This window comes from Populus euphratica, unplaced genomic scaffold (assembly GCF_000495115.2).
Source record: "Populus euphratica unplaced genomic scaffold, PopEup_1.0 scaffold66.1, whole genome shotgun sequence".
Taxonomy (NCBI): domain Eukaryota; kingdom Viridiplantae; phylum Streptophyta; class Magnoliopsida; order Malpighiales; family Salicaceae; genus Populus; species Populus euphratica.
The window spans coordinates 130,107-143,408 of record NW_011499944.1 but is presented as its reverse complement, the minus strand read 5'-3'; the positions used below and the strand labels follow the sequence as shown (position 1 = coordinate 143,408).

At 32.7% G+C, this 13,302-nt stretch overlaps 2 protein-coding genes across 5 annotated transcripts; both read right to left on the bottom strand.

Annotated features, from left to right (window-relative positions):
* Positions 1-1,863: 1,863 nt before the first annotated feature.
* On the bottom strand, positions 1,864-5,221 carry LOC105137301 (uncharacterized). Its single transcript, XM_011043002.1, has 5 exons — positions 4,355-5,221; positions 3,688-3,903; positions 3,414-3,608; positions 3,105-3,298; positions 1,864-2,327 (listed from the first exon to the last, which is right to left on the bottom strand). Exons 1-5 carry the CDS (start codon positions 5,024-5,026, stop codon positions 2,147-2,149), a joined length of 1,458 nt encoding a protein of 485 aa, XP_011041304.1. The 5' UTR covers positions 5,027-5,221; the 3' UTR covers positions 1,864-2,146.
* Positions 5,222-7,067: 1,846 nt separating this feature from the next.
* On the bottom strand, positions 7,068-12,034 carry LOC105137299 (uncharacterized). Of its 4 annotated transcripts, none has more exons than XM_011042997.1 (14): positions 11,991-12,034; positions 10,619-10,876; positions 10,498-10,540; positions 10,182-10,208; positions 9,983-10,075; positions 9,283-9,476; positions 9,015-9,186; positions 8,799-8,921; positions 8,314-8,430; positions 7,992-8,012; positions 7,795-7,853; positions 7,534-7,624; positions 7,320-7,425; positions 7,068-7,210 (listed from the first exon to the last, which is right to left on the bottom strand). In XM_011042997.1, exons 2-13 carry the CDS (start codon positions 10,846-10,848, stop codon positions 7,345-7,347), a joined length of 1,251 nt encoding a protein of 416 aa, XP_011041299.1. In that variant the 5' UTR covers positions 10,849-10,876; positions 11,991-12,034; the 3' UTR covers positions 7,068-7,210; positions 7,320-7,344. The 4 variants fall into 4 exon arrangements, with proteins under 4 accessions (XP_011041299.1, XP_011041302.1, XP_011041301.1 ...); XM_011043000.1 differs by having other exon boundaries at positions 10,619-10,865; positions 11,991-12,018; XM_011042999.1 differs by lacking the exon at positions 11,991-12,034 and adding an exon at positions 11,300-11,315.
* Positions 12,035-13,302: the final 1,268 nt, after the last annotated feature.

The following is a 13,302-nucleotide window of genomic DNA, read 5'->3' as shown; positions in this document are numbered from 1 at the left end:
TATACATTTGCCGAGCATCATTAATCTGGTAAAAAATTAAAAAAAATTCAATAATGTTAAAATATGTGTTAAATAATTTAACATGAAAAATAAATATTAAAATTACCCTTGAATCTTCAGTCATTCCACTTTGCCGATGATTTTCAATTTGAGTAACAAATCCAACAAATTCACCAACTTTTTTATTTATTTTTTGCTATCTACTTGAGATGCTTATTTGGAAATGATTATTCAAGCTTTCTCCATTCTCTACAAAGTAAGCATGTACTCGAGCCTATAATTATTTTTATTTATTGTTCAACTTCTTTAATTGGATCCTTGCTTGTATTTAACCATGTAGAGACAAGTAAACAATCTTCTTCTGGTGAGAAGTTTTTACTTCTTTTTTATTTTTTTATTATATGAACATTTAAATTCAAGCATGTTAAATCATTAATTAATTGATTAGAATCACTTGGTTGAGAGAAAATATCTTCTGACTCGCTCATAAGAAAGTTGGTAAAAGAGTTTGGAAAATTTGAATTTATCTATATTAAAAAACACCACTCAAGTTAAAACCTTATAACAGGGTGTAAAGAAAGCTTACATTCAATGTCAAGCAATTTTATAGTTTCCATACATGCGAATTAATAATAAGAATTGTCTTGTACTTGTTATAACATTAATCTAATCATACAACTATTATAATTTAATCATTTTTAAGCACTAAACGAGAATTGATATACTAGTTTAGTTGTATTTTTAATAAGACAAAATATAATTAATCTCAAATTAAAATAGATAATCAAAAATAAATTTCAGATATGTCCCTCCATATTTTTATTAATATCTGCTACCATCATTATTTCCTTTCAATTTTGTCAAAAATAACAATATAAATAAAACTTCTCTTTCTTAACCCATATCAAAAACATAAAATAACAAAGAAATAAAAATCATCGCAAATAATAAATTAACAATAAAAGATCTAAAGAATTAAGAGAAGTAAAATAAAAAATATAAAAAGTCTTTAAGCAAATATACCCTTTGATTGTAGCTAATTAACTCAATTGGTGTTATTAATTAACCGTGGGACAATTGATTCTTATTTTTCTAAATTAAAGAGAAGGGTAAGGCATAATGCAGGTTTTGAAATTTACATGTAAGTTTACTAAATTTTGTTCTGCTTTTAAAAGAAAAAATTAAACGCTTTCTTTCTTCTATTTGTTTAATTTTTATAAAAAAAAAATTAACTTTGGCCAACGAATACGAAATAAAAACGTTGACCAATGGATATAAATCAACGGAAAAAAAAGTAATCAACACTATTATTTACATTTACCTTTTACTACAAAGAAATATAGAAATGGTAATTACTATGTTCAATAGCTATTTTAGCTGTCTATGTAGCTACCTGGTTGGAAATGCTCTAAAATAACATTTAGTAAGGGAGCCAAAAAAATATTTTTAAAAAAATATTTTTAATTAATTTTTAATTATTTTAATATGTTGATATTAAAAATAATTTTTTAAATAAAAATATTTTAAAATAATAATTATTATCATAATATCAAATAAACATTATCTAACTAACAACATAATAATTGTGAAACCAACTTGGTTTTACATGTTTATTTGAAAATTTTACCGTTTAAAATCTAATTTTAATTAGAAGCGGTCAAAATTAATCAACTTATAAAGTGATCCACAATCTAATTATCTTGTAACCAAAGAATTAAAAAAATAAACTCAAACATAATTTCAAATAAATATAATAAATCAAAACTGTTAATCATATATAGCCCTTTTCTAAGATAGACTCGAGTATAGTGGTGACAGCCGTGATTCGCACAATACACCATTTAATAATAGTCTTCGTGCAAAAAGCATAAAGCATCGTCTACCTATTTATAAAGATGAGAATACAATAAAAAACTCGAATCCAGTACAGTATAATTACTGGCAGACGATTCTCGAATTCTAATAATCACAGACACACACGACTGCTTTATTATACCTGCATTGCATGTTTTAAGAAAATTGTTTTTACAGCAGTATAATATTTTTATACCCTTGAAAACCCTATATACAAAGTGAAGTAAAATGCAGTCAGCATAGGAAGGTCCCCAGTTATTTACAGTGTAGCTAGGACCCCAGTTGAAACTTCCTAGAAGCTATCGTTCTTGTGTGCCCTCAAGTCAGGGTCATCGAATAAATCCTCGTCATTGGCAAGTTCATTCAACTCATCAAGCATTGATTGGTTAACCCTTTTTCGAGACTGTCTTCTATGCTTCTTGGGCTCCAGGCGTGGTTCTTCTTGCTGGACACCCATGTCTCCAACCTTGTACCTGCGATACTCAGAATTCAGATAACTTGAACAAGAATATGGGTAAAAGTAGGCTACACTGACAGCAAACCAAGCCACAATAATGGAAGTCAAGCCTAAATTAATAACGATAACAAACTACAGGGGGCAGAAGCATAGAGGAAGGTTCATTTGCTATTAGTAATTAGTAATTAGTAATTAGTAATTAGAAGCATAGAAGAAGGTTCCTAAATTAATAACGATAACAAACTAGGGGGGGCAGAAGCATAGAAGAAGGTTCCTTTGCTATTAGTAATTAGGTTATAAACTACTGGTAGGCATTCATTTTAAGAAAAAAATTTGCCGACTTCTTACTTCTTACTTCATATTTTTGCTTCTACAAATTAGAATTTCTTACTTTTCAAATATAGCAAGGTTAAGCTGTTTGAAAATAGATAAATTCTAAGGAAATCTAGTGCTAATCATAATCCTATGAGAAATCCTTGGAGACATGAAAGGAACAATTGAAACAAAAGACAAGTAAGGAAGATCTTTCGTTACATCTGGAGTGAAACCTATAGCAGATGCAGTTTCTGTTAACTCGGTGATTCACATTGTCATGATTTTCTCTTGATGCATTAATGTTCAAGTGACAAAAGATACTAAACCAGCTATTTTCGTACCCTCGTATTACTGTGCATAAGTTATGGTGCTTGTTACAACATCTACTCACTGCAGGGGTATTTTCAAAACAACTGGTAAACTAAACACGTATTACAAGCAAGGTCCCCTTACTCATTTACTATTGAAATAGACGTACCTTACGTTATCCTCCCTTTTGGTTCCAAATGTCCTTAACTGAAATTCCTCCCTGATTTTGATCTCATCAAGAAGCTGAAAATACAGGGGATACCTTTCCCAATCCCCTTTCACTATGCACCCAGGTTCGCCAGCATGCAAGCAATCTTTGAATGTGCATTTAGCCGGTTCATTGACACTAAGCACTGTCCTTATCTGTAATAAACAACATCAACGTAGAAACCAGGTGTCAACACAGCAACGATTCAACAAACACAAACCAAGCAAAACATCTAGTGTGAACAATCAAACAGCAACGAACAACTCAAACCTCAGGAAAATACTGTGCAAGAGATTGCTTTGTTACTTTCAACAAACTAGGCTGGCTAAACCCAGGAGTATCAGCGAGATAACCTCCTCCACCAAGTGGAAGCAAAGAAACATTACGTGTAGTGTGCTTCCCTCTACCATTTCTCGTCGAAACTTCCCCAACACGCTGGTCTTCAAACCACTTGCTACCCATTATCTAGTAAAACCACATGAACAAAACAGAGTCATCAAACACATGCACAATTCACACATGCACACATTCTACTCAAACCTACAGGTTCAAACCAATTATCTGCTTCATCATGGGAATTGGGTTTATTCCTCAAAGCATTAATCAAGCTAGATTTCCCAACTCCACTTGGACCCAAAATCACTGTCGTTTGATCTCTCAAAACAGAAGCCAAAGTATCAAGCCCCATTTTCGAATCAACACTGCAAAAGAGTGGCTCATAACCCCAACTTCTCAACCTAGAGTTCCAATCACTCAACACCTGCACAAATCCAAAGAAAAAACCCATCACAACCAATTAAAATCAACAACAGGAAACAATCATTAACAACTAAACATTCACCATTGACCATCTTCATAAATAAATCACAAAAATCAGATTCCACATCAACAAAATCAATTGCACCAACCACAATGATCATTAACAACACAGCACCTACCACGTTCCAAGATACTTACACATCATGATCAACAACATCAACAAAAACAAACCAAACTCCCTATCCACAATTCAATCAAACACCAACTTAGAAAACCATTAACAACCCAACGCCAACCAAATTATCGAACAAACCCAAAATCACCAGATCAACAATCCACATTCACAACCCTCAATTCAACTAAACCAATTACAGATCATCAATAACTCCACATCAGCCAAATTCCGAAAAAATAACAGAAGATTCGAACCATCAAAATCACCAATAACCAACCTCTTGATCAACAAGTTCCACTTTATTTAATGCGAGCGTTATCGGAATCCCAGTAGATTCAGCCTCAATCAAAAACCTCGTCAACACAAATGAATCCAACCGCGGCTGCTCAAGCGAAAAAAGAACCAACAAATGATCTACATTCGCTACAGGAGGGTCTAAAATCTCCGAACTCCGTTGAAAAACTTTCTCAATCATTCCTCTCCTATCTGCCCAGTCAATTGACCCAACCACCACCTTATCACCCACCAAAACTCTCCGTTTTATCTTCTTCAACACAGCACGAACCACGCATAGCAATTCACTTCCATTTTTACTAGAATCTTCTATCTCTCTACTTCTAGAAGGTCCGGCGGTGACAATCACGCGCATAAAGTTCGCTTGGGAGGCGGCGACGGTGCCGATGGCTTGAGAATCGGAGAGCTCGGCAGGGGTGTGGTTAGGGGAGAGGATCGGAGAGAGAGTCGAGAAGTCTTTTTTGTGATTTAGGATTTGCATGGCTTTGAGGAGGTTGTTGTTCGGTGGAGGTTTTCCGGAGAGATTGGGCTGGTTTTGGTGTTTGGATGAGGTGATAAGGAGAGAGTGGTGGTTTTGGTGGCGGCTGAAGGTGGTTATGTGGCGGAGGAAGGTGGGCGTGCGATGGCGGAGGAGGGAAAGGGAAGGGATCGGCATGGGTGGAGTAGTTACACGTGATTTTTGTGGGAAACGGAGCTTGTTATGGATGTTGGGATTTTATTGGGGAGGTTTAGGAGGTTAATTATGTGTTAATGGTGATTGATTAAACTAACGAACACGATGATTAGTTTACTGAAGAGTGAAGAACAGTCTGGTAGCAGACTAGCTGTTAGGATTTTATCAGGTGGATCAAGGAACTGTGTTGCAATGCCTTGATTTAAAGTCAAGGACTGAGGAAGTTCAGACACGTGGTTCCATCAAGGAATTTGATTTTAAATACAGGTTTGGGGCTTATGCTTCGCTGCCGCCGTATTCAAATTCAACGACTATATTATAAAGAAAGCAAGCATCGCTAGTTTTTTCTGCATGCAATAAAATACTAAATGAGAATTAAAAACTTGACCAATGTATTAATGAAAATAATACACTATTATATATATTAATAAAAAATATTGTGTGGCTTGTTTGTCTAAAGTGAACTAATCATCTTATTCAAATAATTCAAATAATGATTTTATTAAATAAATATGAACATTGTTATTTTAACTCCTACCTAAACCTATATCAAAAGTGAAATAGTACTTTAATAATTAAATTACAAAATATCTAAGAAAAAAAGATCAACTCATGCCAAACTTTGAAATAGACAACCTTATAATAGATATGACCACATAAATTAACTCGATTAAATAATTTAATTTATATATATATATAAAGGATTAAATTACAAAATATCTATAAAAAAAAATATTAACTCATGCCAAACTTTGAAATAGACAAACTTATAATATATATGACCACATAAATTAACAAGATTAAATAATTTAATATATATATATATATATATTCTTTTTAGTTGAGTCTTAAATGAATTTAATTAATTTTGAGGATAAAATTTAAGAAATAAATAAGTTAACTCAATTAAATAATTTAATTTCTATATATATATATATATATTCTTTTTAGTTGAGTCTTAAATGGATTTAACTAATTTTGAGGATAAAATTTAAGAAATAACTCAATATTTTCGTTTAATTTTATAAAAAGCATTTAAGTTAAAATTTATTAATGTCCAAACATAATTAAAGTAGTTAAGAGTTAAAAGTCAAAAATAAAATAATTAAAATAAAATAATTTAGATTAATTTGCAAAAATAAAATATCTAACAAATCTAGTTAAAGTAGATAGGGTGTGGTAAAGTAATTAAAGCGGATAAAGGCTTCGATTATATTAAAAGTATAGAGTTACAGAAAATCAAGTTAATTTTACTGAATATTCTTCCTGCTAATGATTTCCACAATCTAATAATTGAAATATTGTTTAGAAATTTTTTGCAAGAAACCTTTCCATAAAATAAACATTACTTTATTTTAACTAATAACGAAAGATCCATGTCAACTTACATCTATTTAATACCAAAATTTATAATAGAAAACTTGTAACTTGGAATTTAATTAGAATTTAATTAAATTAATTTTAATATTAACTTGGATAAGGTTGACTTAGCTAGGTTAACGAATTTTTTTTTAAATAGTATTATTTTAAATAAAAATAATAAATCTAATTATTTATATATTGATATAACAATTAGAAGATTTCTAGTATTTATATGAAATTCTTTTAAAAAAATATCAATAATCAATTAAAAAATAAAAAGAAATATATAGAAATAAAACTACATTTTAAAAAAAATCAGATTTCATCTAAATTTGCCATACTGATCGGTTTGCCATACTAATCGGTCTTTCATCTTATTTAAACTGATTTAATTATTAAATCAATCAAATTTTAAGTTAACCTGCTAAACTAATCTGAGTTTAATAACAATGTTTAAAATCTCATGTATTTATCATCCCTTTAAAATCTCATGCACAGAAAGATAGCAACGCTTAAATTCTCATAATAAATTTGGTATTTTTTGTGACGTCTTAAAGGAATGGACTAGATTGGAGCAGAAATACAAAAATGGAATTGGTGGTCATCTGCCATGGAAGCCCAGATGGTAAATAACTATCAAAACCGCTATCACTTGGCTCCTTCAACAAAATCCAAATGAAGAGTTGCTATCATCACAATATGGCCATTGGCATCAAGGCTTGTTTCTGATCAAGTTTGATGGGCAGCTACGATGGATGTTCGGATGCCATGGATCCATGAAGTGCCTGAACCGATCAATGGAAGCTGCAATGGATCAACAATATTAGCATCCAGTAACAGTTATACTAGCTATGAAACAATAACATGGACTGAAATGATGAAAGATCATGTCAGGAGGGGGAGAGCAAAATACATCAGTCAACATGCACCGTCACCATCTAAGCTGAATTACAGTTTAGTAGTTTGTTCTCCAGTAACTGGCGCCTCCGGTGGCGAAAGTAGGCGAATTGAAGCAGTATCTAGTCAAGACATTAAGGTTCGACAGAAAATAGAAGACAATCGGAGTAGTCTTATCCAGGTTGACAATCAAGAAGGGAAACAAAACAACTATGAGTTAACAAGGATACGCAAGTGTCGAGCAGCACACAACCTCCTGCATCCACCAGCCATGGCAGGTTTGCTCTGATCTTTGACCATGCCACGCTATCGACTAGTATGCTATTGAAAAGGTGATCAATGCCAAAACCAAAAATGAAAAAGCAGAGATTTAGATAAATATTATAGAATTCACTGGTGAGACCATACATTGCCAGCATGAAAGTTCAGAGATGACTTGAATCAACAAGACTGAAATCAAAGATGGTAGCAGGATGGGAAATTATATGCACCTTGCTACATAAGTGATATTCCCAATCAAAGCGAAGACAAACATTAATGGATTAAGCCCCTGAATAGCATAGAAATATAAGTTGACATTGTGGGCTGGAGAAACATGTTAGAGATATATAGACTGCACAATTATGCTGTCGAAGTATATCAGTATTTAATGAAGAACACTGAAGTTACAAAAGTCAATATGCTTTACCTCAACGTTGCCCCTCTTGATCTGCAAAATTGATAAACCACGAAATATGATTCAGTGTAGACATTTAGAAGACAAGCATTACTAGTTAAAATTTGATCTAGAGAGAGCAACAATACACCGCAGAAAGTGCAAACATGCCAGGAAAATAAAAAGGTGGGGGGGGGGGGGCATGTATTTCTGTCACAGTTCAACCATTTCTAACATATTTTATCGACTATTTCCTGTTAAATGATAATGACCTTCTGGCATTGGGTAGGAAAAAAAAAAAAGGAACACTGAATACTGATAATACTGGTATATTTTGTTGGGAAGATCATCTCACATTTAGGAAAATTTGAGGAAGCCGTCCACCCATGTAAATAGCAGCCATCGACCAACCAAGGAACGTTCCAATTCCACTTCCATCACTATAATTTTCTTGTGACATTCTGCTACTCGCCTGAAGTCCGAAAAACAAGATAAGAAGATATAAAAAGAGAATATAAAGAACATTTTTTTTTCAGAAAAATTATCTGTAATTAAGCAACACATGAAAGCCAGTGACCGGCTCTAGAACTATGTTTTACTATCATACATATATACTATCCTCCATCTCACATGCCATCCTGCATTTGGTGAATCATCTCTGATGCACTACAAGCATCTAGCTGGATGTCTAACTCAGAAAAAGAAAGAGCAGGAAAAGGGGGATATTACATTGGAGAGACCAGTAACAGAAAGACATGAAATCATCTTTTCTCCACAAAGATTGACAATTTAATTCACCAGGATTACTTAAATGAAACTAAAATTTAATTTGGAATATACCTGCAAGATCTTCCGTCCTACTTGAATCACAAATCCTTGATGTTTATTCTCAAAGGCTCTGGCAAGCCTGTTGTTTGCTGATTGATGAAGATTAAGTGTTCCTAAGAGTGTGAATACAGACACCTGAAATAAAAAGTAGTCCGTGATCATCATAGAAAGTCATTTTGTGTAGAGTTTTTCAGTAAACATGACTGCATGATTGGTATATATACTAACCACACATAGCATGGTTTTGGTGTTCAAATTTGGTGCAGATTGTGTGGTTGCATCTCCACCAAGCAATGGCTCTTCAATCGAATTCCTCATCGAAAATGATGGAGAAGCCATTCTTTGTGCTAAAAAGGATCCTACTGCGGGAGTATGGCTGCTTGAAAGAGATCTTGCTGACCTGAAAGAAAATTACATTTGAGACAGAACCATATTGTATTGAGGTTCTGATTCATAAATCTAAGTCATAACAACAAATTCAAGAATAGAAGTTTACATGTAGTATAGCTCTCTTCCAGGGGAACTTTTTTGAAAAAGTGTTGGAAAAGGAATCGGTAAACTCGAACCATTTGTGCCATCAGGAGAGGCGGTTTCATTTCTCTGTTTACCAGCATTGTTGACTTGTGCTCCATCATCACTATTTCCTTGTCTAATTCTTCCAGCCTCTTCAATCTGACTAGAGATGGGGGCCTGGATCACAATGAAAAGCATTAGCAGTGTATAACATCTGCAAATACTAAACAAGAATCTGAACAGCGTATTAGAAACGGAAGTGCGAAGATTTATTAGCTACCTGCAGAGTCAATAAATAGCGTGTCTGACATCAAATCTATTTGACATATATTTCCATTTATATTTAAGAAAACCAAATTAATGTACATCTGATGAATAAAGAACACATGGTTAAAGAAAACGTGCCAATGGGACAGCCAAATTTATGTTTCAAAGAATTTCCTTATTAAACTAGACCTGGCATTCGTAAATTATAGAATAAAATGCAGCACAAACTCAAAAAAATCAGTCTTTCACTCGAGGCCAGGCTTTGTCTCACAATAGTTAACACAATTTTTTGCCTTCCAATTGGTTTCCTTTTGACTCTGTCCAAGAATTTTGATCTTTCACTCGATAAAATACGTCCTTAATAGTTGAAAATTGTTGTTTCATTATAAGAGAATACATGTAGATAGAGTTCTTACCTTGATGCATCGTCTGTTACGTTTCAGTCGATGATAGATGTGACCATAGTAAATAGTTTGTGCTGTCAGAATTGAGGTAGTAATTGTATACAACTGCAAAACAACAAAGCCATGTAAACGAATCGTTCAAGACAAAAAACTAAATCAAAAGGCAAGTTGGCCATATAAGAAAGCTTTGGTCTTTAGCAGATATCCTTACCACCGCCATGTAGTATTGGGTTGGAAGCTGTAAAATCAAGGACAAAACTTCAGTTAAACCATCAATGAATTCAAAGTGAACAGGTATGATATATAACATTTGTAGCTTTGTGCAGACTTAAACCTCATGATTTCACAAACTAATAAATCCTAGAAATTCAAACAAGAACTGCATGTACAATCATTTAGAACAGCACCGTTTCTGGGAGTAAATGACATAATAACAGGTTATTCGAAATCCCAGAAAGGAAAATGGATAATCAAGACTAGCAATTAGCAGTACTAGAGATAAAAAAGAAGAAAAAAAGACCACTTACAGTAGCTGGTTCCAACATACAGCCAAAAACATTGAAAAGATCCCTAAAAATCAAAGCATTACAAATTAACATATCATCTAAAGGTTAAAAACAAAAGCAAGAGAATAGATATATCTCTCACCCTACAATCCATGTCAACAGGAAAGCAAGGGAAAGTCCTTCAGTGGATTTCTCCTTGTAGTTTGTGATGATTTGAGGTATCTCAGCAACTCCCCAACTTAAAACACTAATCACACCTAAAGTTAAAGAAACCCCATCTTTCATGCTGCACAGACAATACTTCATGTAAATTCTAGCCCACTGTGAACAATACTGGGGGCACGTTGGCATGGTGCTTTTGAAAAGTTCCATTATTGGTCCCTCTCAATCTAGAAGAAACCTGAGAGAGAGAGAGCAATGAAGAGAAACATCAGAACCCAATTTATTGACAGATTTGAATGATATATTTATAGAAAGAAGATCAAATTATACTATTTTTTTTAAGAATAGTTTATATGAAAAGAGAAACAAAATCATATACTAATCAAAATGCTTGTCTCGAGTCAAAAGCATAATGAGACAAATCAAAATAGAAACCTGAGCTCTATACCTACCGTTATAACTTAACCACTGTCGAATAATACCACTCCACATTTTTCTATAATTAACTAATTCTAATTTAATAAAAAATTCTTTCTAAAAATCAATACTTTTCACAACAAAACAAAAATCAATTCATTGAGAGAGAGAAAATCCCAGATGGTTGAAACATTTTACAGACTCTTCAAGGTTGTTAAAGAAAGGGCAGGTTCGGTTCCAATACCATGTCACAGCCATTAGGACTCAGAAACATGAAAGAAAAAAAAAGGATGCATGAACGAAAATGTCAAAGAGCCCATGTCATGAAAAGTTCCAAAAACAAGCATCACGTGACACAGAGATAAAAACTGCAGCAGAAAACGTTTTTCAAAATATTTTTTATATTATTATATTAAAATACTAAAAAATTATTAATTTGAAACTATCTATAAACCAGTGTTTAAGTTTTGTAGGCTTGTAGCTGTCCTGGGCTTGAAGAAGTAGGTTAACAAAAGCTTAAATTGAACTAATGTAAAACTATGTAATATTTTTAATTCGATGATTATAAAAAAAACATAATTTCAGCTACATCACAATACTTTGTTTATTAACTAAATATTTTCAACACCATGATAAGGGAAAAAAGGGCATACATACTCGTTACAGTATATAGTTCTTGGAGAGAAAAAATATAATCTTGATAATAGTAAGGTGTTTACAAAGACAAGGAAAACTGCATGCATTTTCAGTCCTAAACAAACAAACAAAAAGGCATTTAATTATAGAAAATATCAAATAATTTCCATGATCTAAGAAAAAAGAATCCTGGACTATCTTTTAGTATTTTTTTAAAAATATAAGATCTGAAAATATTATTAATCATGAAATAAAAAAGAATGGTGTGTATACGTGAACAAATTAATAAACTTAATTACCGTCACTGTCACAGCTATACGTACAGATGCAACACCAGAAACTGTTGATTGGGTTAGGCGTGGTGAGGGAGAGCGAGGGAGGAAGGAAGGGGAGAGGGAGGGAGGAGGCTTCGAGAAAACCGAAAGGGGGCAGGAGGAGGAGCAGCAGCAGAGGGTAGACGTGTAGTGCTATGCTGAAGTATGAGAAGAAAAGAAAAGGTCTTTTAGGATTTCTATGGCCGATGTTGTTTGAGTGGCTGCTTACCTGGCTACTACTTCTATTTTCCTCTGGGGTATTAATCTTTTTTCTGTATTTAAATTATTAATCCGTCATTGACCCTTCAGAGGATAATACTTAATTCCCTTCCCAATTTTATTTTTTTTTCTTAATGGGAAATTGGATGTTGAGAGATTATGGCATGGTGAAAAGCCACTATTATCTAATGATTTCATTATACTGTTTAAACTTCTAATTTAATTCGAAAATAATCTCAACAAAGTATATCTGAATCAAAGAATCTCCGAATCAATGTGCTTAATTAGGCAAAGTTTTCTAACTTTGTCGGAGATCTGGTAGATGGAACCCAAGATTTCAAGCGTGTTTTGTTTTGTCTTCGGAAGGTGATGACCACATCTTATGGGAAAACAGCGGCTTGTTGGTGTCTCGGCCTTGCGCAGCTACTGCCATGCATGCAGAGGAGCCTGAGACATGAGTGGGCCTGCAAGCGGTCAATATGGGGCCATTTTCAGTCATTGTCAGTGACAGTAAAGGCTTTGTCTCTTAATAATTATTACTATATCATTCCCCGCTCTACATAGTACATGAAATTATTTTGTTTAATGTAAATTAAATTAAATTAAATTAAAAAAAAAACTTGAGTAGCTCATTTTATCTTATTAAATTCAGATTTGGATATGAGGTAAATTTATATAAAAAAAAATTATAAAAAATTATAAAATTTATTTTTAATAAACTTAATATTAAAGGTTAAAATTAAAAAAATAATATTCCATTACTAGTATAAGTTTTAATAGAAAAAATTATAGAGTATTATTTTAAAAATAATCTAATATTGCAAAATATAATTGAAAAAAATCTTTTAAAAAATTAAATTAGTAAAGGATAAAGTTAAAAAAAACTGAAAAAACATCAAATACTATTTTAATGAAAGATATTTTTTTTGAATTAAGGCTCTCGTGATTTAGCCACTTTGTCAATTGAAAAAAAAAAAAAGGATTATTCAGTCACAACTCTCTAGAGTTGCCACCTTAAATGCAACGTTTTGCTTAACAAATCAGGAAACAAAAATTATGTCAGAATGCCTTCTTTTCG

Bases quoted from the DNA above. Each gene is read 5' to 3' on its own strand.
- LOC105137299 (XM_011042997.1), bottom strand. From the start codon at position 10,848: ATGGAACTTTTCAAAAGCACCATGCCAACGTGCCCCCAGTATTGTTCA. The intron at 9,187-9,282 runs GTAAACTTCTAT...ATTTTCTTTCAG, and splicing joins GGAAGAGAGCTATACTACAT to GTCAGCAAGATCTCTTTCAA. The intron at 8,013-8,313 runs GTGAGATGATCT...TCAATTTTGCAG, and splicing joins TTCCTCAAATTTTCCTAAAT to ATCAAGAGGGGCAACGTTGA.
- LOC105137301 (XM_011043002.1), bottom strand. From the start codon at position 5,026: ATGCCGATCCCTTCCCTTTCCCTCCTCCGCCATCGCACGCCCACCTTC. The intron at 3,904-4,354 runs GTTGGTTATTGG...GGATTTGTGCAG, and splicing joins TGGAACTTGTTGATCAAGAG to GTGTTGAGTGATTGGAACTC. The intron at 3,609-3,687 runs GTAGGTTTGAGT...TGGTTTTACTAG, and splicing joins CAGATAATTGGTTTGAACCT to ATAATGGGTAGCAAGTGGTT.